Source organism: Vicia villosa, linkage group LG3 (genome assembly GCF_029867415.1).
Source record: "Vicia villosa cultivar HV-30 ecotype Madison, WI linkage group LG3, Vvil1.0, whole genome shotgun sequence".
NCBI lineage: Eukaryota > Viridiplantae > Streptophyta > Magnoliopsida > Fabales > Fabaceae > Vicia > Vicia villosa.
The window spans coordinates 202607024-202633113 of record NC_081182.1 but is presented as its reverse complement, the minus strand read 5'-3'; the positions used below and the strand labels follow the sequence as shown (position 1 = coordinate 202633113).

The following is a 26090-nucleotide window of genomic DNA, read 5'->3' as shown; positions in this document are numbered from 1 at the left end:
GTAGAGAAACCAGTGTTATGTGCACTTCGACCCACTGAACTAACATTTGGTGAGAATGTCGCATTGTTAGTTGGGGGATATATATGTCCTGCCCCTCGTACGCCTGTTCCATGTGGGTATGGCATTCCGTATGGATTATTTGGTCTCCATTCGAAATCGGAGTTCGTGCCTTGACCAAATAAATTGTTTGCAGCATTTGTCGAAGCAAACAATACGTCCTCTGCGCTTGTGGATGAGGGTGCGGTTGTCGACACTGAAACTGGAACAGTCCCTGAGGGTGCTGTATTATTTTCAGGCATAGTCTGGGAATTATCTGCAGGTCTCGATCCATTTGGACCCGTTGCATCTCGTGCTTCTTGAGTAGAAGTCGAATTTGCCGCTCCTGATCCTGAACCTTGTGGGGGATCTTGATTACCCCCTGCACTGGCCGTAACGACCATTTTCCTGTTGTACCTTTGTTTGGGAATCGGTTGTGCACTGTTCTTTAATTTACCGTTCCTAAGGTTCATACAAGATCTTGATATTGTCTAGACAAAAATAAAGCAATTGATTAAAACAATCTGCTTGACACTGTCCCACTGGGCGTGCCAATTTGTTTACGGTGATTTCCGGTAAACAACCGCTAGTCTTCCAAACTATAATAAATATGATTTGGTTACTTGCAGGATCGACTAGATTGATCCTAGGACACATAGCCAAGAAGATTGTTATCAATGTTTGTTCGAACCATATTCATTATTTGTCTTCTTCAATAAGCGTTGTTCGATTTACAAGACAAATAGTCTTGACAATCACTTCGTTATATATAAATGTGACCTCAATGAAGTGATATGACATAAAAAATTAAAAGGACAATTGAAACATAAAGAATCTTAAACTGCAGAAATATAAAAGACTTTGAAAGTAAATAGCATGAAAGTAATTCGAAAGTAAATGACGTTAAAGTAAAGATGCAGAAACGTAAATGGCAAGAAGTAAACGAAATGCAGTAATTCTGAAAGATAAAAACAAGAATATAATACACATGTATTAAAATGGTGGTGTCATACGTACATTTTCTCAGCGAACTCTTTCTCTTAACGCTTGATACTTGAGTAAATATGTGAGTGATTTGTACAAAATGAACACACAGAATCCTAACACTAAGACTCCTATTTATACTAGTTTCGACCTTAACGGTCCTACACTAATCTGCTGCCACGTTTCTCATCAGAACTTCCAGCGAAGCCATCTGTTGTTGAACGGTTACGAAACCGTCTTCGAATTTCAAATCTTCCCGCCTGAGTCCATCTTCGACGCGTGGCAGTGTATTAAACAAACACTACTAAAAACACGCTAAGTAGTAATACTTGAATACATATTCTATGAATTTTGTCTAAGTCCCGAAGACATATGCTTTCATTTAATCTTTCAGCGTTCACTTATCTTCATCGAACTTAAAAGTCTTTATTTTCCGAAGCATGACCATCAGTAGCCATTCTTTTACTTTTTAAGGGATGGTCATCAGTAACCATCTTTCCTTCGATTCTCAACCCTTTCGAAGGATAAACAACACAAAACGAAATCTTCAGCTAACAAGCCGATGATAAGTCGGAACCCGAATAAGTAGGATTAGCCATTTTAGCTTATTTTATAGACACTTATTTACTTTGTTTTATAAATTGATTCTAAAACCATAAACCCCAAATTTGTTTTTTATTAATTAATAACGAAACAAGAATCCTTGCGATACGATACTCGAGTCATTGTCGCTATCTATAGTTTTTAAAATCACTCGTTTTGACCCGCGCGCGACAGCGGATCACCTGTTTTTGAATTCAAAAATATCATAATATGTGAAATGGGGATTGAATAAAATAAACTTTACCATAAATTCCACTTCCTTGAACTCCTTTTGATATGACGAGCCACAAAAATGAAGATTTATAGTGAAAAAATAGATGGAGTATGGAAGGATTTTTAGAGGTTTAATGAATAGTTGAAGAAATGGTATGATTAAAAGGTGACCATGCTGGTTACTGTTTTAAGCTATATATATTTCTCATAATACCGGAAGTATACTTTCGGTTATATATAAATTGGTAAGGTGGCAGAAATTTCCGCTCTACTAATCAGGGTTATATTTCTGGTTCTTAACCGTGGATATATCTTCGATATGGTTTTTACATTATGAAGGCCTATACCACATTTGACCTATTTATGACAAATGTAGTACGTACCGAAAATATATTCCTGATTTTTAGAGAGGCAAAAATGAAATTGCATAGTCTTTCTTAAAATCATGGAATGGAATAAGAATCCTTTTTTTTTTGTCTGGCCACCATCTTAACTTTTATATTGACCAAAATATCTTTTTTATTATTTAATTCATCCAAATTATACTAGGTCGAAAAATTTCAATCTAAAAAACATTAAAAATCAAAAAAATCTGACAATACATTATAAAAATATGATAGTTTTTTTACCGATACAGATAATTTTTTGCATTTTTAAAAATTTAATGAGTTTTTATTATATTTTTAAAAGTTTGATATATTTTAATCAAAATTTTTAAAATTTAATAGTTTGGCTTATTAAAAACGAATCTAACACTACCTAATATTTTAATAAATGGGACATATTTTATAATTTTTTGAATGTTTACAAATTTAGTAATTCATATTCAATAGACAAAAAAAAAAAGTTAATCCAAACAATTTTTTTATAAATTCAATATATCTTGTAGTTCTTCAATAGATTTAAAAAAACCTAATATAAAATCATAATGTTTTTCAAAAATCTATGATTTTATACCAATAATAAAAAATTTATGTTAAAAGTAGGGGTGTTCGCGGTGCGGTTTTGACGAAAAAAATTATCCGAATTGTAAGAGAAAAAATCGTGTGGTTTGATTTGGTTCGGTTGGCTTTTAGAAAAAACCGAACCAAAGCAAACCAAACCAATGCGGTTTGATTCGGTTCGGTTTTTTACAAATATTTTATTGAGCGATACATACACATATAAATGACAACATAGTTTTGTATTTAGACATTCATACACTATTAAATAACAACAAAACTCGTCATATTTTGACAACAACTTTTCATTTAAGTAAAAACTAAATTAGAAAAAAGTGAAATAATAAACATAAAATAATAGCATAAAACAATATAAATATTATTATAATGAACAAAAAAGAAAAGAAGAGACGAGATATTAGTGAAGATGAAAAAGAAAAAACAAAAGAGCTGAGAGATTAGAAAAGATGTGCGATAAAAACAAAACTGAAATATGGAACATTTGCATAAAAATGAGAAGATGAAAAAGAAAGAATATAAGATAGTAGAGATTATAAAAGAAGAGGGAACATGCATGTGGCAAAGAAGGGGCAATAATACTGTTAGAGATTTAATAAGATCGGGACTGAAATCATATGTGTAAGGATGAGAAAATTGTTCATAATTATAAGTTTAAGGTAAAATAGGTTTAAGTTTGGGTTGAATGTGAGTTAAATAAAAGTTAGGTCGTAACATAATGCAATTTGATTCGGTTTGGTTCAGTTTACAAAATACAAACCGCAAACCGAACCTAACCATGCAATTTTGTTAAAAGATGACCCAAACAAATCCGAATCAAACGCGGTTTTTTGCAATTTCGATTTGGTTTAATTTGATTTGTAATTTTCTATTAGGTTGGTTTGATTTTGAACACCCCTATTTAAAAAGTACGATGCCCATTTTTTTAAATATCTGATATATTTAAAAAAGCTTATAAAAAATCATAATTTTTCTTCTTCAATCCATCTCCTTTCATTAGTTTCCCTTCAGCACAAGCTTCATCTCCTTTCCCGTTCAGCAACCACCGTCTTCGCGCCGTAAATCCCTTTGTGTTGCCGTCACCCCCTTTGTGCCGCCGTCGTCTCTTCTCCTCCACAGGTCTATTTTTTTCTCAACTGAGGTACTCTTCTCTCCCCATCTCTCTTTAACCTCTAGTTTTCTCTTTAATATGAGCACTCACAATCTGTTTGTGGAAATGCCTCAACGACGTTCATATGCTTTTGCCGTTGCTTTTCATCCATTAGCTTAAAAATTTTGCTTGTTCTTTGAAGCTTGCTTTACTCAAGCTCGATTCAATACTTCAAGAATTTTTTCCAGCAGCTTAGTTTGGTGTTTGACTCCACTGAATCTGTTAAAGTTGCTGCCTGGGTGTAAGTTCATTTTACTCATCCATGTACAAGATTTCTTGAGAATGATTGAGTGTTTTGTTTGGCTGCTAAATTGATTGTTTAATGTATTTCACCACCTTAACTGATTTTTGTAAGAATGTAGCTGACAATCGATATTTCTTTAGGATTATTGTTTTCTATGTTTTTATGTTCTGCTCTGCTCGTTGCCATGGATGTGACCCTATTGCGTTAAAGTCACACAAGCAGAGAAGAAACAATAAGTTTTGAATTTGGTTGTAGGTGTGATAAAATTTTTTTTTAAGAATATTGAAGCCACATGTGTATTGGAGTATCAATTTTACATGTTTAGTCTTTAAGCGGGAACCATTTTTTTCCTTCTATATGTAAGCTTTTGCTGCAAGATTTAATATGATCTTTGTGTGATAAGCCACTAGTTTTCATTATGTGATATGGTCTTTATGTGTTATGTTTAATTGATATGGTCTTTATTTGATTTGGTTTTTATGTTTTTGATTTTTGATTAACTATGTTCTTGATTAACCATATCAATTAACATGGTTTTTATTTGATATGCTCTTCATCCCAATTAAAAAACTTATTAATTTTTTATTTGCGGCCTTGTGGCCCCCTTTTAAAATTTGGGGTTTTCTAACTTTGGAGCCTATAGATTTAGGGGCTCATTATTCTCAATAGACTTTGTAGGCCTCCGCGTTAAGTAGGCTGAGGCTCAAATTTATTTGTCTCCTAAATTGACAGCGCTAACTATAATGATAAATAAAAAAGACATTCGTTGGCTGTCTTTGTATTTTCATTACATTTCTACAAAAATGACAATTTGCTTTTATAAAGTTGTTCATATTGTAACATATCTTGTACTATGTGTTTGCTATTCATTATGGAGGGACTAAAATCAGTTCCAACTCAAACAAATATTTTAGGGATAAAATTTAAAACAAAAGAAATATGTATTCAAGGAGAAAAACAAGAAAGCTGTATATTTGTTGGGATGAAAACCCTATTTAAACCTTTTTAAATGATCCGTTTTTCGTTTTGGATGACTCATTTTTTTCTTGTTCTTCTGTAGTCGTTGCTACCTTCTGCTGGAAGTTACAAGAGGCTATCCATTTCATCCTCTATGAAGCTTGTGAGTCACCATATTTGTTTTTCCATTTAGTGGCATATGAAGGAATCTTATATTAATGTGTTTGTTTGTAGAAAATTCTCTTCATGATTTAAATTATTTGTTCTCCTCCTTTTCATTTTGCAGACATGTTTGAGCAAGGGAGGAGGCTTTCACTTCCCACCATGTCACATGTTGAGTTTTTGTGGGATTAGGATCTTATTGGATTGTCCTCTAGATCTATCTGCTCTTATGGCCTTCTCTCCTGTACCTACTTCTTTGGATGCCTTGTCGTTTGAAGAAAGCAATAACAATGAGAAGCGACAGAAAATTGAAGATCTCCTTGAAGCTAAAAGCTTAATTTTTGCAGAACCTTGGTACAAGACTGTTAATAATTTGCATCTATGGAATGCCTCTTTAATTGATGTCATATTAATCTCCAGCCCAATGGGTATTATGGGATTGCCCTTTCTTACTCGGAAGAAGGGTTTCTCAGCTAAGGTAGTTTTCCTTTTCTGCTTGATGTTGCACGATTTTATTTATTAATTGAACTATGTGACCATTTTCGTCTCCAAATACTGCTTGCTTAGTTTTGTTGTTTGTTTAATTGGTTAGATCTATGTAACCCTAGCATCAGCAAGACTAGGCCAGTTAATGATGGAAGATCTTGTCTCAATGCATGCAGAGTTTATGCAGTTTTACGGATCGAAGGAGTCTAATTTCCCTCCATGGCTGAGGCAGGAAGAACTTGAAATACTTCCTTCTGTATTGAAAGAAATATTGGCAGGAAAAGATGGAGTGGAGTTGGGTGGTTGGATGCCCATGTACAGGTGATATACCCTTTATCTAATTTACATTTTGTAACAAACTCAATAGACTAAATGTTTTACGTCCAAAAAGAAATATGCTTCACTACTACATGCACTGATTTTATCTTATTATCTTGTGATCGACTAATTATAAAATTTTCACATTCAACTGTTGTTTACTTATATATTGCCGGAGGTTTGTTTATATAAATCTGGACAAAATCACCCCATCTCAACATGGATTTGGATTGTTCATGTCACAGTTCCATGCCGTCAACCACGTCGGTGGCCGTTGGATCAAGATCGGACGGTTCAATTCCTATGCTGATTTTGATTATTTTAAAATTTAAAATACCAGTCTTAAAATCCGAATCGTTCGATCTTGATTAAATGGCTATTGATGTGGCTAACTGCGCGAAGGCATGAGATTGTTACTGCTCACAACCCAAATCCCACATTGGTTATAGAGGGAGTACTTAACTCCCATTCGGAATTCTATCCGTCATTTTCCTTGGGCAGTTTTATAACGTATGCTCCTTGATGTGATCTGGGCCTTCATTTGTCAGGGCTGCACAAGTTATTGTTAAGGAATTGTTATTTATGTTGTTATGTGAACTGTTTTTGCTGTTTTCATTTATTTTTTTAAATAATATCAAGTGTTGGTTGTTGAGGTTATAATGTTTGGAATTTCTCAGTGCAGCTGATGTGAAGGATTGTATGCTAAAGATCAACACACTTAATTATGCTCAGGAAGTATGCTACAATGGTACATTGGTTATAAAAGCATTCAGCTCTGGTGTAGAAATAGGGAGTTGTAATTGGACTCTGAATGGTCCAAAGGGAGATATTGCTTATCTTTCAAGCTCCTGCTTCTTTTCTGCTCATGCTATGGCTTTTGATTACCGTAGTCTGCAAGGGACTTGTGCATTAATTTATTCAGATTTCTCATCCTTGAGTGATGCCCAAGATATTGAAGATGGTGATAATTACACTGATCCAACTTCTGATAAGTTATTACCGTCGAGGTATGAGATTTTGAAATATTGTTCACCTACAAAATCAAGTTGTATTTAGACACTGATAATTATTGCTTGAATTATTTGAAATAGTCATCTGTTAATATCAACTTTTTTGGTGAATTACTGCAGTTTTCAAGATTCAGATGGATTCAACCTTAACTCTGATGAAGATTTAGAAGAAAAGGAAAAACTAGTTTTCATATGCTCGTGTGCTATAGAGTGTGTCAAAGATGGTGGTTCGGTTCTTATTCCTATTAATCGACTTGGAACTATTTTGCAGCTTTTGGAGGAAATGACAACATTACTCGAAGCTTCAGCTACGGAGGTGCCCTTTTTTGTTTTGATATGTTCTTCATTAATGATTTTTCGAAATTAATAAAAAGCTATGATGGAAATAAGAAATATGTTTTGTGGGCGTTGTAAATTAGCCTGGTTTGAAGTTATTGTTGACTTGACTACTCTTGCAAAACCATATTTCAATATCCTTTTTAGTTGCTGGTTCCTACTAATAAGTAAAATGCATCTCTTTAGCATTCAGGTTCTGCTATATATTGACTTAGACTAAACATATTGTTTACTTGTGTTCATTCTGTTTTTTCTCTTTTCATTCTCCTTTCGGTAAAATATGATTTAAGTCCATATAAATACACATTTTTTGCTTTTCGTCCCTGTATTAACTTTTTAGTCCCTACACATTACAAAACTACACTCTTTAAGAGGGAACTAAAAGTTTACAGTTTTGTAATTTGTTGGGGCCAAAAAAACAAAATTCAAAATAATTATCGAAATCTAAAAGCATACTTAACCATTTTCTTTATGCTTGCAAGAGAAAAGACAGGAAAATCAAAGTCCTTCCTTCAGAAGTTTGTAAAGTGTATTAGAGTTAATAATCATAGTTTTGTGAAAGGAATTTTGTAGCAAAATCTGAGATTCCTGCTTGCTGATTTTGAAGTATTCATCATTTTTCATTTTGTAGGTTCCAATTTACATAATTTCTTCAGTGGCTGAAGAATTACTAGTGTGGCTTAACATCATACCAGAGTGGCTTTGTAAACAACGACAAGAAAGAGTATGCACCTTTAGTATTATGAATTTGGTCCATTGCACTTGCATGCTAAAATTTGCAAATTATGAATTTGGTTCATTGTTTGACATCACAACTGATACTGCAGTTATTTTCTGGGGAATCTTTATTTGCGCATGTCAAGCTCCTAAAAGAGAAAAAGATTCACGTGGTTCCGAATATTCATTCACACGAATTTTTGTGAGATTTTTTTACCTTATTTGCCCTTTCTCTTCTCTGCTGTAAAGAACTACTGTTGATTATTGAAATAATTAGTCAATTTTACCGTCCTTTTGCACGATATAAATATTGATGCAAAATCACATGAGCAATGTTAGTTGCTTGGAAAAAATTAGTTTTTTCTTAGAATGCAATAATTATTGATGGTTTTTCTTGATGTTTTTATTATTTTCTGACTAACTTTTTGCTTTTAGAAAGAATTGGCAAGAACCCTGCATTGTATTTTGTCCTCACTGGAGTCTCCGTATGGGTCCAGTTGTTCATCTGCTTCGAAGATGGTGTGGCGATCCAAAATCTTTGCTTATCCTTGAGGTGTGCAATGTATATCTCAAAACAACGCTTCATCAGAGTCATTTTATTTTCCTTTTTCTATTTATTTATATTTTTAGAAATCTATCTTTGATATGTTTGGTCTTGCAAAATTCATTCTTTTAATAAATTTGGAATTACATTAACAATTAATCAATGAATTTACTTTCTGTAGGATATGGTGAATCCTGAGTTAGCATTGTTACCTTTCAAGCCTATTGCAATGAAGGTTCTTCAATGTCTGTTTCCCTCTGGAATAGGGTAGGATTTCCTTTCCCTTAGACTTTTGTTACTTCTAATATGCTCATAAATGTATGTGTTGTTTTTGTAAATAATTTTTGATGTCTGGAAAAACATCTAGGCTATATGTATCAGGAAGTATTGCGTAACCTCAGGAACATAGGTGAGAGAAAGCCTTATCAAGAAAGTAAAATGCAACCCTAATAAACTTTTTTGATGACCATAGAATAACAATGTATGGATGATTTCATGGTCTTCCTGGAACCTTAAGCAAGTTGCTTTTTTCAGTCAGGCATTTGGATTACGTTTCATAGAATTTTTCCTCTTTTGGACTCAATCTTTGCTTAAGAATTTGAATGAATTTTCATAATGGCACTTCTTTATTAAAATCTGGTCGATGAAAAGTGTAGGCTTTGTTCAATACCATAAAAAACGTGTAATATATGCTGATGACAGTTTGGTTTATGTATTTATCTTCCTCTCCTAATTTGCAGGTTGCAGAAAGTTCAACCTTTACTCAAGACACTGCAACCAAAGACTGTTCTGGTAATTGTACAAACGTTACTTTTATACATTTATATTATTTTATAAGACAGTACATGTGATGAACTTATGATCCATTTTCTTTTGAATTTCTTATTCTGCAGTTCCCTGAAGATTTGAGATTAAAGACGAGTTTCACAAATGAAAAGTCTTTCACAGTTTTGTATTATACGGAAGCTGAGACTCTAAAAGTGTCACGCCAAAAGGACAATTCAGAGATAAAAATTGCGGCTAATTTGGCTTCCCAGTTTTATTGGAAAACCTTTAAAAAGGAAGGAATCAATGTCACAAGATTAAGGGGTGAGCTATTAATGGAAAATGGTAGACACCACTTGTTCTTGGATAATGACAAAGAAACTTGCTCAAGAAATAGTTCTTTGTTACGTTGTGGTTTACTAGATTCGAATAAATTCCTAGCTGCATTATCAAAAATGGGAATTAATGCATCTATGGAACGTGGTACGAATGACGCCAGATCAACAAATGTTTGTTTAGTTCACACAGAGGAACCATACAAAGCTTTGATAGAGATTGGAAATACCAGTACTGCTATTACTACCGTTGATGACAACGTCGCGTCCATCCTTTATAAAGCTATAGACAACATTTTGGATGAGGTCTGATCTATGATAGATTTTAATTTATCTTGTAAAATCCTTGTATCTCTGCATATTGTTCATAGTTATTACTGTATAAGTTAATAACAGAATTGTTAGTTGTTACTATTTCATGACTGTTTATAAAATTTAATTCATTCTATCTATTAATACAAGTGTTTTAACTTTAAATTGTTGAACATTTTTTCCTCTCAAGTATCTTCATTTTCATACTGTAAATTTAAGACATTCATATGTAAATTTTGTTCTTCAGACCTCTCAAGCACTCCGTGTCTGGTGTCTGACATCGACACATGTGAATATTAGTTTATTCAATTTTTTAAATGATTACCAGTGTCAGATGTTCGTGTTTGTGCTTCATAGATTACATTATACATTTTATTATTGTTTTGTAAGATTATACATGTGATGAATCGATGATGCTGAGTCACAAACAATAGGTATAGTTCACTCACAAATGAGTCACACAAAGCTGCTATAGATTTTCTTTTACTGATGTTTGTAAATTCCTTGTATCTAAAACAAAGTACTTCAATTATTCTTCTTTTGCCATTAGAGTAAGGAGAAACTTCTTGTAGTCTCCTGAAGTTTTTTTGGCCACTGCATGCTCAAGGTGAACACTATTTCTCTTGTAATAGACCTTTTTGATTTCTTCCAAGTCCTTCTCAGCCCGGGTAACGATTACTCGGGTGAGGGCATCATCATCGGTTCCAACTGTTTCCATTGCATTTCGAAGAACCTACATGTAACATATTCAAGGTAGAAATTACTAGTAAGTTACCAATTCGATCCTATAAATTTTAAGTGTTATCAATTAATCTCCAAAAAGTGTAAGTTTTTCTTCTTAAAATCTCACCTTTTCATAGTACTTGTTATGATCACTGATGCAATTAATGGCTATTCGCAGTGCCTTGTGAAAGTCATCAGATCCTTCATCCAACAATTTCTGCAAAGGAAGAAAAGTATAAAGAAAATCAAACATATAATGATAACATAAAAGGGTCTGTCTAATTCTATGTTCTATGTTGTACCTTAGTGATAGCAATGCCATGGTCATGCCTATAGCAATTGAAAGTTGCAACAAGTTGTGTCTTGCTTCTTGTTGTAAGGATTCTAATTACTTCTTCATGATTGTGATTCTTGTTTTTGATAGCCTCATGAAGTACATCAGCTTCTGATTGTGCCAATCTTGTATTCACCTCACTCCCACCATACCTAAATGAACTCACCAACCCCACCAAAAGCTGCTCAAAAATCAATCACAACACCTTATCAAACATGTACGACTTTTTGTAGCATACGCACATCAACACTTCTGAACATATATGTGTCTGATGTCTGACATGTGTCAGTGTCTGACATCAACACGACACTAACACATGTGATTACGTTTAATTTATTTATTTTTAAAGTTATTATCAATATCAACATATCAGTGTCGTGCTTATGTCTATCTATATCTGTATCAGTGTTTTGTAGATATGATTTACCTGACGAAGATGACCCGAGGTATTAGTAGCCACGTCTTCCTCCATGGAACGTTTGTATCGGTCGTGATAAGCACGTCTCACAATAAAAAGCTCATCAGGTGAAGAAACACATGAAATTTCCACAATCACATGATAGTTCATGTTTGCATTTTTTAGTGCTATATTAGCCAACAAAGCCTCACGTTCTGCAGGTTCTAATATCCACCTATACATTGCTCTCTAATTTTCATACATCAAAAAAGTCAACTCCATTAGCTCATCTCTAACAAAAAGAACTCAAAAGTTTTAATAATAAAAAGACATTCTTCGAGATTGTCGCATTGTCAAAATATAATTACTAGGGTTCGAATCCGAAATTTCACATAAAATATCTTCACATTCAAACTACTTGTTGTTGTATTATATATACCTCAAAATCACCGGATAGCTCGGACTCAAGTCGTTTGATGAGATCTTCCTGATAGAGCTCATAATATGCTTGTCTGATTTGAGTTCTTTGAGTGCCATTTCTATGACCTAATATTGCTATAATGGCTTTTTCATCAGCTCCCCAACCTACCTTACCATTAATTGAAATCATCAAATTCTAATTATTATTATTAAAGATAGCTTGATAAACACGGAATCAAGTAAAAAAGAAAAGAGATAGATGATGTGATTACCTTTAACAGCTCTTTGAAGAGCTTCTGCATCTTCAATTGGAGAGTGTTTGGAAGGAGCAATTAGAGAAGCCATTGTTAATTGACTTTATGCTGCTCACAAGTTATTATGAGGTAATTAGCGTTTTCATCAAAGCTATAATGTGTGTTAGTGAGTTATATATGCAAATTAATAACATATTAATTTATATAACTTTGTTATATTCTAGATAACTTATGTTGGAATTATCGACATTTTTTATGTTTGCAAGTAAGGTTTTAGTATATTTTATAAGTATAGCATAAAATATGATGTTGAGCTATATAAAACAACCGAGTAAAACAACTTAATGTTGCAATTAACATTACCATCTCCACTTTATGATTTAATATATTCTCATTGGGTTAGGTTTGAGGGTCCAACCAAACTTAGGAGACATGGACAAATATTGGAGACCAATTAAAGTAAAGTTATTTGATGTGAAAAATTTGATGAAAGAATAAAGGAAAATATTTAAATATTTTTAGCAGCATGTCAATTGTATGGAAATAGATTTTTGTTGAAATCTTTTGGTTTTTTCCATAGCAACTCAATTATTAAATACAATAACAATTAAATTTTATCTTATTAAATAGTGTCAACTATATGGAACAATTTGTTGATAATGACATAATATTTTACTTAATTATATTTCTATTTAAATACTTAATCTTAATCTCTCTGCATACCCAAATCACTTAAGTATATTTTTCATCATCTTTTACACTATAAGTATTATTCAACGATTATCTAATATTGTCATTTATGATATTATTTTGTCTAATATTATCACAAGTCAAACACAACATCTTCATTTCTACTACACTTACTTTATTCTCGTGTTAATTCTTAATCACTCAACATTCTGTTTCGTACAACATCACATGTGTTATCGTAGTTTGATAAAACTTTCCCTTTAGCTTGACCTATGTTTTTGTTTCACATAAAACCCATGAGATCCTTCTCCGTTTCAGCCACCCAACTTTAATTTAACTATTTACATCCTCTTCTATTTCTCAATCGTTTTGAATTATAAATTCAAACTATTTATACTATGTGACTTGTGTGATGATATGATTTTTAACTTTCACTTATATGTTATAAATGTTGAAGTTGATATTTGTGTTGTTGAAATTTGTTTAAAGTCTAACATTGCTTAGTTTCCTGGTTGTTGATTGTATAAATATGTGAGGACAACTTCACCATTCGTGTTAACTTTTGGGGTTGAGATCCAAACATATTTAACATGGTATCAAAATCGAGTTAAGGATTGCAACATTGACATTTGATCTAGGCCTAATCTAGGCGTAAGGGTGGGTGTTGAAGTTGGTATTTGTGTTGTTGGAGTTTGTTTAAAGTTCCACTTTGCTTAGGTTTCTGGACTATTGATTGTATAAATATGTCAGGAAAACTCTACCCTTCGAGTTACTTTTTGGGGTTGAGATCCAAACATATTTAACAAGAAATATTTCTCCTTTTGCTGAACTTACATTCTGTCTTGTGCTTAGGGGAAAGTCACGTGTTTCTAAAACATTTTTCCAAGTATCCACCTCTTATTGAAATCGGCATTCAACTCTTCAAATAGAACTATATCATTTACAAAAAATATGCACCTCAGTGCTAGCTTTTTGAATATAATTTGTGAGTACATCTAAAATTAAAGTAAAAAAGTAGAGTTTAGAATTGAAAATTGATACAAACCTATTGAAATGGGGGATCTTCCATCTCTTCACCTTGTATGCAAACACTAGCTGATACTTCTTTATACATATCTTGGATAGATAGAATATATGCAATCCTAACTCCTTTCTTTCCTAAGTTTTTCTACAAAATTTCTCTAAGCACTCTATCATATACATTTTTCAAGTCAATAAAAATTAAGTGTAAGTCTAATTAGTCCATCAGATAGTGCTCTATCACGTGTCATAGTAGATAAATTGCTTTCATGGATGATTTCCCGAACATAAAAACAAATTGATTCTCAGTAAATTGAGTCTCTTTTCTTACTCTCGTTCAATCACTTGCTCCTCTAACTTCATGGTAAGACTCATAAGTTTAATCCTCTTATAATTTGCACAATTTTATATATCTCTTGTTCTTATAGATTGAGATTAAAATGTTTCTTCTTCATTCATCCAACATTTATTTTAACCTTATAAATATTTAAAAAAATTTCACATTTCAATAAATATTTTATCTTTCTCAATCGTCTTACTATTACTTATTAAAGTTGACAATAATAATTATAGTTTTGATTATCTTCTCTAATTTCAACTAGCTAGAATTCGATGAGATATTATATGATATTTAAATAAATTGTAGAACCCAATTATTAAGTATGATAGATAAAACAACACATAAAATTACATTAAAAAAAGAAGATTGAGTTGAATGGTTGAAATAAGTGAGATAATTGGGATGATTTTAAGTATGAGAATTTAATCTCCAATGGTACAAAATATCTATCATATAAGAAAAGTCTACCATTTCCTCATCTCTTAGCTATGCCACATCAGCCTCTCTTCTCACAAAATTCCACATCATTCCTTTCCCATTGTAGGATTGAACTTTAAACCTCCAACCTCTCATGATCTCGCAGTTACAAATTATTTACTTTCTCTGGCCATTCACATTCACAACTGCTTACAGCACTAATGACCTCATATAATGCTTCTGCCTTCCAAGCCCTCCACCTTCCACGTTCCAAAACACTTTTATCATTACTATATATAACCATCATACTTTCACAGTATCTATCATGTTCATCAAACCTAATTGTGGAAAATTTTGGTTTATACTATTTTTGCAATTACAACCATTCCCACGACTATTCATGTGGAAAAGTTTGGTTTATACTATTTTTGCAATTACAGGCATTCCCACGACTATTCATGGACAAACCGGAATTTAACATTTTTTTCTTTCTTTTCTTGATAGAAAATATCTTTCATGTTATTTGCAGGTTGAATTTGCAGTGTATCATTCTGAAGTACTAATTGGCGTTTCATGTTATTTGCAGGTTGAATTTGTAATGTATCATTCTGAAGTACCAATTGGCGTCACTCTATAGTATATGGTTCGTTTTTTACATGGGTTGTTTCCAATCCCTATTTTCTATTTTTTTTAGTAACAATTTAAATATTGTCCTAATATGTGTTTTGGATTTTTTTCTGGTGCAGACAGTAGAAAACATCGTCTATACGATTCGTTTGAAATAAATATTCTTCTTTGACTGTCCTGAAAGTTTGAGCTGTAGAAGTAGAAATCAAGTTGGCTGGTGTCAATATACAATGGAGAATCTACTTGAAATTGCTGGGTTATGCTTGCGCAAGTTTTGTCAAAAATGTAGATATTATACTATGTAAATAACATGATATTTTATATTAATTCATAGAATGAACTTTAATTTTGTATATTTTAAGTGCAAATATTAATAAATAAATCTTAATTGATTGATTTTATGTTTGAGTGATATTTATATTAAATCTTAGTAATTATAGAAATTGTAGATATTATAATATGTAAATAAGATAATATTTTATATTAATTCATAGAACTAAAGAATATTTTAGTTAGGTCAAATTAAGAAATTGAGGTTATCAATATATACAAAGTTAGTTTTATAAAATATTATTGATATTTATTTATTATAAGGTCGAACAAAACAAAAAATAAAGATAAAATATTACAAATTAAAAATGTATACATAATTTTGAAATTTATAAGAAAATAGAATCAAAGAGTAAAGAAAAAAACATTATATTTGTTTAGGTAAATAAAGAATTTTGAAATGAAAAGACATAAATCATTTACCTATACAAAAATTAAATATCATAATCATTTTACTTGATTGCAACTTTAATTTTTGATTTAATCTGATTGCAACTTTTGATTTATTATTTTTAATTTTTTGATTTAATGTGATTACAATTTTTAACTTCTTATCCATAATAATCCAAGCATTATGATCGATTTGAACGTGATTTTAAAGAATGGTTTGTTGAAATAATGAAGCAGCACACCTATTTTCTTGATATGGAAATAATTGGTATATTATTGCAAATTTTAATAAATAAATTTCATTGATTAATTGATTTTATCTTTGAGTGATATTTATATTAAATCTTAGTAGCTATAAAAATTATAGATATTATAATATATAAATAACATAATATTGTATATTAATTCATATAACTAAAGAATATTTTAGTTAGGTCAAATTAAAAAAATTAAGTTTATCAATATATATATATATAATTTATAAAGTTAGTTTTATAAAATATTATTGATATTTATTTATTCTAAGGTCGAACAAAAAAAATAAATATAGAATATAATAAAATATTACAAATTCAAAACATATACATAATTTTGAAATGTATAAGAAGATAGAATCAAAGAATAAAGAAAAAAACAGTATATTTTTTTAGGTAAATAAAGAGTTTAGAATGAAAAGACATAAATCATTTACTTATAAAAAAGTTAAATATCATAATTATCTTTAGTAATTATTGATCGATTGATTGCAACTTTTAATTTATGATTTAATGCATGTGATTGCAACTTTTGATTTCTTATTCTTTTAGTACTTACCATATGTATATTTAAATTATTAGATTTGAGAAAATATTGTACTTTTATATCTTACAAAATTATATTGTTTTTACAATATTGTATGATTTACCTAAAAATAATATAATTTTGAGTAAATATTGTACTTTTGTATGATTTACCTAAAATTATCTAACTTTGTAAGATATAAAAGTCTTTTTAACGACCCATACCTTAAAATCAGTACGTTGGGAATAATTTAATTGATATAGAATCAATACATTAAAATCATATCAATTACTTACCAATATCTTAATTGGTATAAAATAAATACGTTACAAATATATTTAGTACTCCAATTATATTGATGTTGTATCACCAAAAATTGAGTGAATCATATTATCATTAAAAATTAATAAATATAATTTATCTCACTTGATTTCCTTCAAATTATTTAATAGAAACTTTCCAAAATAATGAATTTATCAACATAATTTTGAAACCAAATTTCATATGGTTAGAAGATTTTTAACCTCTCATTTAACAAAAGGATAAATATTATTATATACATATTTTAATAAAATGTTTTAGGCATATCATTGCTTTTATATATTGTACGGAGTTTTTTGATAAAAATTCATAGATATTATTATAAAAATAAAGTATATTTTCAAAATATTTAAAATACAACATGTCTCATCGTCATTCTCTGTATAGAAAAACTAACTACTATTTTTTATTTTCACTTTAATAAGATTTCTTACTAATACTTCTAAATTATTTAAAATATAAAATATGAAAGTTATATATATATATATATATATATATATATATATATATATATATATATATATATATATATATATATATAATAAAATAAATATATCAGATCTATTGACTTTTTTTAAAAAAAAAAATTAAAAATAACTATGGGTGTTAATAAGCATAAGTAATCGAATGAAACATAAGTATTGTATGAATAAATCGTAATAGAATGAAACATAAGTAATGTATGAATAAGTAGTAATAGAATGAAACATAAATAATATATGAATAAATAATATCAAAATTGTATGATATTTTTTATTAATCATACAATTTGTTTGTCATTTATAAAATTTAAAATTTAATTGAAGAAGTTCATCAATAATCAATATATATATATATATATATATATATATATATATATATATAATATAATATAATATAATTGAAATATTACCATTAAAACTTTAATGGGTCAATTCTATCCAAATATAAAATAATATATTACGGATACACACGGGTAATTATATGGTACGCACATATGGTACTGATATTAACACATTTAATTAAATGTAATAACGAGAATAAGTTTACAATTGATTTAAATAGTTGGCTTAATTGCAACTTTGGTCCCCCTATTTTGTGTTTTTCTCGATTTTAGTTCCCCCATTTTTAAAACCACGATTTTGGTCTCCTTTTTGAGTTTTCTAATGAAAAAGAGACAGGAATAGGGACTAATTTTGCAGAAAAAAACAAAATAGAGGGACGAAAATTGCACAAAAAACTTTAAAAAGGACTAAAATAGTGATTTTTAAAATAGAGGGATCAAAATCAAGAAAAAGACAAAATAGGAGGATTAAAGTTGCAATTAAGCCTAAATAGTTTTATAAATAATTCTAAAACAAAAAATATTTATATATAGGAATAATTAACTATTGATTAAAATATTTTATATATGGAATAATATATTTGATTTGTAAATTGAGTTTAATCAATTATATTAAATATTTATTATTAATTGTATTATATAATTTAATAGAATATTTCTTCATTATAATTTGTCAATTTAAGATATTTGTTATTATAAAAAAAATTTAATTATCATCAAATATTTTTAAACAATGTTAAAATTAATTTAATTTTGTTTCAAATATATCATCAAAATATTGAATATTAATAGAAACATGAAGTTACTGATAAAAAAATTGAATATTAACGGGAACATGTAGTTATTAATCAAAATATTGAATATTAATATAATTTTTTTTAATATTAATGGGTACATGAAGTTACTAATCAAAATATCGAAGGAGCCTGGGACCAACTTTCGGAGGCTACGTGGGGGAGCCTAAGAAACTCCTCTCGGGTGGATTAGTCGGCACGGAAGGAAGGATACCACTCTATTAAAAAAAAAGTTACTAATCAAAATATTGAATATTAAAGATAATATTAAATTACTGATCAAAATATTAAATGTATTGAATATTAACGGAAACATGAAGTTACTGATAAAAAATGGCATGTTAACGAGAGCATAAAGTTACTGATCAAAATATTGAATAGTAACGAGAACACGAAGTTATTGATCAAACTATTGAATATTAATGGGAAAACAAAGTTATTGATCAAACTATATTGAATATTAACGGGAACATGAAGTTATTAATCAAAATATTGAATATTAACGAGAACATGAAGTTAGTAATCAAAATATTGAATATTAACGTGAGTATTAAATTACAGAGCAAAGTATATAATATTAACGGGAACATGGAGTTACTGCTAAAAATATTGAATAATAACGGAAACATGGCGTTATTAATCAAACTATTGAATATTAACAGGAACAAATTTGAAACATTAACAGAAACACGAAGTTAGTGATCAAAATAATGAATATTAATGGGAACTTTAAGTTATTGATAAAAATATTGAATTTTAACGGGAACATGAAGTTACTGAACAAAATATTGAATATCAACAAGAACACAAAGTTACTGATCAAAATATTAAATATTAAGGGGAACATGAAGTTACTAGTCAAAATATTGAATATTAATGGGAAATGAAGTTTATTGATCAAAATATTGAATATTAGTGGGAACACGAAGTTACAGATCAAAATATTGAATATTAACGGGAGCACGGAGTTATTGATTAAAATATTAAATATTAACGGGAGCACAAAGTTAATGATCAAAATTTTGAATATTATCCAAAACATTAAGTTACTATCCAAATTTGAAAAATTAACAGGAACAAATTTTGAATATTAACGGGAACACAAAGTTACTAATCGAAATAATAAATGTTGACGGGAACACGGAGTTATTGACAAAATATTGAATATTAACCGGAACATTAAGTTACTGATAATTTTTTTGAATATTAACGGAAACGAATTTGGAATATTAACGGGAACACGAACTTATTGATCAAAATAATGAATATTAACGGGAACAAGGAGTTACTGATCAAAATAATGAATATTAACAAGAACATGAAGTTACTGATCAAAATTTTGAAAATTAACGGGAAGAAATTTGAAATATTAACGGGAATACGAAGTTACTTATCAAAATAATGAATATTAACGGGAACATGAAGTAACTGGTCAAAGTATTTTTCTATTAATTATGCATTTTGAATGAATCATTATTATAAATGGAGTTTGTAGTGGTTTCTCATTGGCCTACAAGACAGAGCTGATAGTTTGAGATTGTGCTGATAGTTTGTAGTTATAATTGAGCCAAAATAATTAATTTTCTCCTTAGCTAGCAAAAAATAATCGATTCTCCTTAGTTGATAGTTTGAGATTGGGCTAATAGTTATCACTAATTGAATTATATAATTTGATTGAATATTTCTTCATTATAATTCGTGAATTTTCGTTTTTAAAACTTTTCCTTCATTATAATTTGTTAAATAAAATATTACTATTTTTATAACTTTTTCAATTTTACCCAAAACTTAATCTTTTACTAATATCTTTTATTTTTCTCAATCACAATGCGCAAAAACGACGGGTACCCGTGCGAACGCACGGGTAAGACACTAGTATAAGTAAAAAAACAAAATCTTTAAATGAATTAAAAGTCTATCATTGTTCAACTAAAAAACAAATAGGCACTTATCAGAATCAGTCACACCTTTCGATTTTTGTCACTTTTATAGAGTCATATGTCTTCCTAGGAGTTCACACCTTTTCTAAATATTTCATATAAATTTGCTTTTCCATGTTTACATTTTATTTCTTTATCTAAACACATTAAATTTTATTCAATTAAGGAAAAAATGGAGGGAAATTGCAAAGGAAGATTTGTAAAGAAACAGAAAGTAAAGCTTCTGTTTTCAAGACTTTGTTTGGTAATGGTCATCACAATTTGTGAGGTGTTCTCTTTTGTCTTTTTTGTATGCATAGAGAACATATGGCAAAATGTGACTAGGATTCTCTCTTCTTTCCATAACGTATAGTACTAGTACTTTCCACTAATAAATAAATATGAAATTAAAATAAAAAATGTTAAAATGATTATATATTCCCAACGCAGAAGGTCTAAATCGAAAAGTCCAAAAAACCATCGAGCGATAAAACGTGGGAAGCAGACGATCCTTCATTTATTTGAGAACACGCAATTGTGCCATTCAAATATATATATCACCATCTGATTAAATCCAACGACTATCCGTACAATGCGCTTCGTCTCACACAGATGGTTTTAATCGTCCACTTTATATGAAGAGGAAAGTGTTTCATCTAACCCTCACATTACTTCTGATTTTAACCATTAATTTTTGCATTTTGAAGAAAAAAATTGCATAAGAACATAACCCAATATTATTTTAATATTAATAACTCTCCATTAGTCTAACTAGCAAGCATAAGAGCATATCCCAAAGGAAACATCACAACATATAAGTTCAAATCATCAAAAGCAACCATTAAAACAGAAACAACACCTTAACAAAACACACTATGATCATCACATAACCATAACTTAAACATTATCCAAACATGCCCTTAGATTAAGTACTTTTACTCTTGCTTCCCCAAAAGAGCAAGAAGGAACTTCTTGTAATCTCCTGAAGTTTCCTTGGACACTGCATCTTCAAGATGAACACTGTTTCTCTTGTAGTACAGCTCTTTGATCTCCCTCAAATCTTTCTCGGCCCTCGTAACAATCACGCGGCTTAGTCCATCCTCATCCGTTCCAAACTTTTTAATCGCATTGCGCAAAACCTACACATAAATGGAAAAAAAATGATAAACACCTAACTTCTCTATGGTTTAATTATCGATTTTTTTTTATCACAGCGCAGCTTATTGTCTGTCTGTTTGCCTTTTATTTCTGTATAAACTTTATTATATACGAAGTTAAAATGATATTGTTTCAAACTTGTATAAAGAAAGTGAGAAACGAAACTAACCTTCTCATAGTACTTTTTGTGATCATTGATCGAACGAATAGCCGTGTGCAATGCCTTGTGGAAATCATCCGATGTTTGATCCAACAATTTCTGCGGATACAAAGTCAAACTCTTACCGCTGAACTGATACCTTGTAAGTCAAGAAAAGATAGAAAAATTGTTGTTTTCTTATACCTTACTAACGGAGACGCCATGTTCGTCTCTATAGCGATTAAAAGTCGCCACAAGTTGAGTTTTGCTTCTTGTAGTGAGAATTCTAATGACTTCTTCTTCATTGTTTCCTTTCTTTTCTTTGAGACTTTCATGAATGATACCAGCTTCGGTTTGTGCTAATTTCGGATTGATTTCATCTCCTTCGTACCTATACGAGCTCACTAGCCCAACCAAAAGCTGCTCCAAATCAAGAAAACAGTTCTACATTGTTAGTTCAAACAAACTGCAAATGAAATGGACTATTAGTGACTATGAAGAATGACTTGCCTGACGAAGATGACCGGTGGTGTTAGCAGACACGTCTTCCTCGATGGAACGCTTGTAGCGGATACGATAAGCGCGCCTCACGGCCAAAAGCTCTTCGGCTGATAGCACGGAAGCGATTTCAGCAACGATGTGAGAGTTTTTGCTGCCATGCTTGATTGCTACATTGATCAAAACAGCATCGCGGTCTGCAGGTTCCAGCATCCAGCGGTACACAGCTTTCTGAATAACCACAAAATTAAAATGAGAAAATCAATAGTTCATGCTTCAAAATATCGACCCCTGATATTTTTATTTATCAGAGATCGATATTAGTTATTTTGTAATAAAAAACAAAACGGTTGATTTAGAGGAGTCAGATCTCGTGTTTGAATACTAAACACCTCAAAATCACCAGAGATCTCTGACTCGAGACGTTTGATGAGATCCTCTTCGAAAAGCTCCTCATAAGCCTTTCTAATTTGTTGCCTTTGATGAACATTTCTATGGCCCAATATTGCTACAATGGACTTGTTATCAGCACCAAATCCTGCAATGTTTGAAAAACCATTAAACAATATCACAAATTTTACATTATGTCATAGAATTTAGATGACACATATATCGATCCACCTACTCTACACATACGAATCGGGCCTAATGTGACTATTTAGACTAGCAAAATATGGATGTCATGTTATGATCTAGGTCGTACAATCACAAAATTATCCGATTGCACGTAGTCAGCCATATCTAGATTATCCGATTAATATCAGATAATCAAGATTTTGAACTCGTTTAAATTTTTCTTATAATACGTATTAAAATTTGAATCATACGATCTTGATCAGGTGGTCCATAAGGCCGGCCGAGTGTGCATAAATTCACATTACACATGCCATCAAGTTGATCAATTATAAGAATATAAGTGAAAAACATAATATAAAATAAAAGTACTAAAATGACTATTCAATCAAAAGCAATCATTTAAGAAAACCTTTGAAAGCTTTATGAAGAGCTTCTGCATCCTCAACAGGGGAATGGTTGCTACTAGGAGCAATAAGAGTAGCCATGGCTGAATATAGATATTTTTCTTACTATATGGTTTTGAGATTATGGTGAAGTTTGCTTAATAGGTTCTTCTCTTATACAATAACTTAATTAAATAAGCTATTATGCTATGATAGTTAGTAAGATGATTTTGTCAATATTGTATATTCAGAAATTTCGTGAACGAAAATTGAAGAAACTAAAGTTAGCATTATTACACATAAATGGTGTATTTAGTAGGTACTTAGTTGTTTTTTTTACTTGCATTATTGAATGAATAACTAATACTTAGGTACTAGAATCTAAATAAGTTGAACCACCACTAAAGAAAAGTTGAACTAGAATTAGCATGGTCCTTTCTTAGCTAAGAATTAAAAAAACTTAAATAGTCTTTAAATGTTACCACATAGCAAAAATTGATATTGTTGGTTAGAAGTTAACACCATAATTTTAATTCAGTCTTTAACGATTAAATGTATATTTTAGTGGTTATGATTATTCCGTTGGATTAAAAAAATTAAATATTTTATCATGTCTTAAATTTAACTATACTAGTTTACATAAATTTTTAATATATTTAAATATTACAAATTTAAATCAAGTTGGGACCAATATTCAAAAAAGTAGACTTTTAATTTATTTATTTTTTTATTCAATCAACCCGTTCTGATCCATATAGTGAACTGATTAATTTAGTTTCGTAACTCAGAAGAACGACTCACTAACCAAATCTTGTTTCTACCAAAAATCGAACTCGAATAGTATTCGAACGATTCTTCGTGAAAACTCCTTTCCTAATTTTGTATGCTAGGTTTAATTCAACTTGTTATTACCCCTGGTCTTTCATTTTAGTTTTTTATTTTTAATTGAAAAGAAAATATAAAAGATGAACATCCATTTAGTATTCTAGAGTTTGGTTGATATCTATTTATTATTAGTTATTTCATATTATTTATTATTTATTTTAGGTTATTTAAAATATAGAAAAAAATTATTTGCTACCCAACCAAACTTTAGTTTTTAACAAGGCAAGAGAGAACTTAATTAGTTCAACATAAAAAACTTAAGTAATCTTTATACTAAAAACAAACAGGCCTTGATGTGTCAGTTTAAAGGTAATAACTTGATTTTATAAATTTAAAAAATAGTATAATTTAGAGACCATCTAAAATAATAATTTTCAAGTAATTATTATAATTATAGTCGAGTAGTGGATAGTGGAATTGATCTCTAAATTAGTCGGTTTTAATTTATTTTTCATTTTTATAAAAAAAAAAATATTTATCAAATGATGCATCACTCAATCAAGGGTAAGCTTGTGATCACATTATTAATTAAATATAATCTAGCATCTTTTCTTAAAACAAAAATGTACAAGTATGAAGCATGCATGTACCTTTGAAAGCAAGTCTTAGAGCTTCAGCATCTTCAACAGGAGAAGTTTGGCTAGGAGCAACAATGGTAGCCATTGAAATGCTTACTTGAATGATTAACTTCTTCTTTCTCTCTCAAATTTTGTAACTATGGAATCAATAATGTGATGATAGACTGTGGTTTTTGTCACTTTTTATAGCATCATATGTCTTCCTAGGAGTTCACGCCCTTTCTAAATAATTCATGTAAATTTATTTTTTCATGTTCAAATTTTATTACTTTATTTATGCACATTAAATTTTATTCAATAGTGGAAAAAATGGGGGGAATTGTAAAGGGAAATATGTAAAAGGAAACAGTAAGTAAAGCTGGCTTCTGATGTGAAGACTTTGTTTGGTTGTAAATAATGCAATGCATGAGTGACATAAAGATTCCTTAGGTGTTTGTTTTTTGTCCTTTTCTGTCTGCATGTAAAACATATGGCAAAATATGTCTAGGATTATCTTTTCTTTTCATATAGTGGACTAGTACTTTGCAATCATAAATAAATTTGAATTAAAATTAAAGATGTTAAAATTATAATATATTTCATTATACTTTTTATTGATATTTATTTTTATTAAAAAAAGTAGATGTCCCAAATATATTACTTTATGCAATGGGACATGTCTCTAGTCACTATGCAGAGGTGGATATGTAAGGTTAACACTCTAACGTTTAAGTCAATTAACGAGTTCAAAAAGAGGTAGAGTAAATTATAGTTGAAATCATACCTTAGACTTCACGCGTGGTGTCTTATATACGATGGACAATTAAAGACGTGCTTGCTTCCCGGTGTGGAATGCAATGAGCCATCAAATGACATCGAACGATAGGCAGCAAAATATCGCGTAGTTCCAGTGTTGGACTTTAGAACAAGGCTGCATTGTACCTTCATAATCTTGGCAAAATGACCTTGGACTAACGGTTAGGCCTTTCCCGTGTTGGGATTACAGTCGGCCTAGAACAGTTGTCTCCAGAGCTTGTTGTGGCATAGCAAATGGAATGTCTTTCATAAAATTAAGTTGTGCTCTTCATACCGGACTTGCTACATAGAGAAGTTAACGGGCTTGCTATACAGAGAAGTGGAAAAGACTTGGATCTGGTGTGAGTAATCTAGGAGACGTGTGTATT

The 26090-nt window shown here is 30.3% G+C and overlaps 3 protein-coding genes across 5 annotated transcripts; 1 reads left to right on the top strand and 2 right to left on the bottom strand.

Moving 5' to 3' along the window:
- The first annotated feature begins 3787 nt into the window (after nt 1–3787).
- Nucleotides 3788–10306, top strand: LOC131593317 (uncharacterized). Of its 2 annotated transcripts, none has more exons than XM_058865782.1 (13): nt 3788–3936; nt 4088–4186; nt 5250–5309; nt 5433–5786; nt 5901–6115; nt 6790–7119; nt 7243–7438; nt 8090–8182; nt 8286–8377; nt 8611–8728; nt 8901–8986; nt 9460–9511; nt 9613–10306. In XM_058865782.1, exons 3-13 carry the CDS (start codon nt 5301–5303, stop codon nt 10129–10131), a joined length of 2064 nt encoding a protein of 687 aa, XP_058721765.1. In that variant the 5' UTR covers nt 3788–3936; nt 4088–4186; nt 5250–5300; the 3' UTR covers nt 10132–10306. The 2 variants fall into 2 exon arrangements, with proteins under 2 accessions (XP_058721765.1, XP_058721764.1); XM_058865781.1 differs by having other exon boundaries at nt 8611–8737.
- A 139-nt stretch (nt 10307–10445) lies between these two features.
- LOC131593318 (annexin-like protein RJ4) lies at nt 10446–12424 on the bottom strand. The gene is made up of 6 exons (XM_058865783.1): nt 12278–12424; nt 12025–12170; nt 11616–11834; nt 11157–11369; nt 10982–11071; nt 10446–10864 (listed from the first exon to the last, which is right to left on the bottom strand). The coding sequence occupies exons 1-6, from the start codon at nt 12348–12350 to the stop codon at nt 10661–10663; spliced, it is 945 nt and encodes a 314-aa protein (XP_058721766.1). The 5' UTR covers nt 12351–12424; the 3' UTR covers nt 10446–10660.
- Nucleotides 12425–21431: 9007 nt separating this feature from the next.
- LOC131593316 (annexin-like protein RJ4) lies at nt 21432–25097 on the bottom strand. 2 transcript variants are annotated; one of them, XM_058865780.1, is made up of 6 exons: nt 24940–25097; nt 22898–23043; nt 22518–22736; nt 22212–22427; nt 22038–22127; nt 21432–21849 (listed from the first exon to the last, which is right to left on the bottom strand). In XM_058865780.1, exons 1-6 carry the CDS (start codon nt 25010–25012, stop codon nt 21646–21648), a joined length of 948 nt encoding a protein of 315 aa, XP_058721763.1. In that variant the 5' UTR covers nt 25013–25097; the 3' UTR covers nt 21432–21645. The 2 variants fall into 2 exon arrangements, with proteins under 2 accessions (XP_058721763.1, XP_058721762.1); XM_058865779.1 differs by lacking the exon at nt 24940–25097 and adding an exon at nt 23491–23644.
- Nucleotides 25098–26090: the final 993 nt, after the last annotated feature.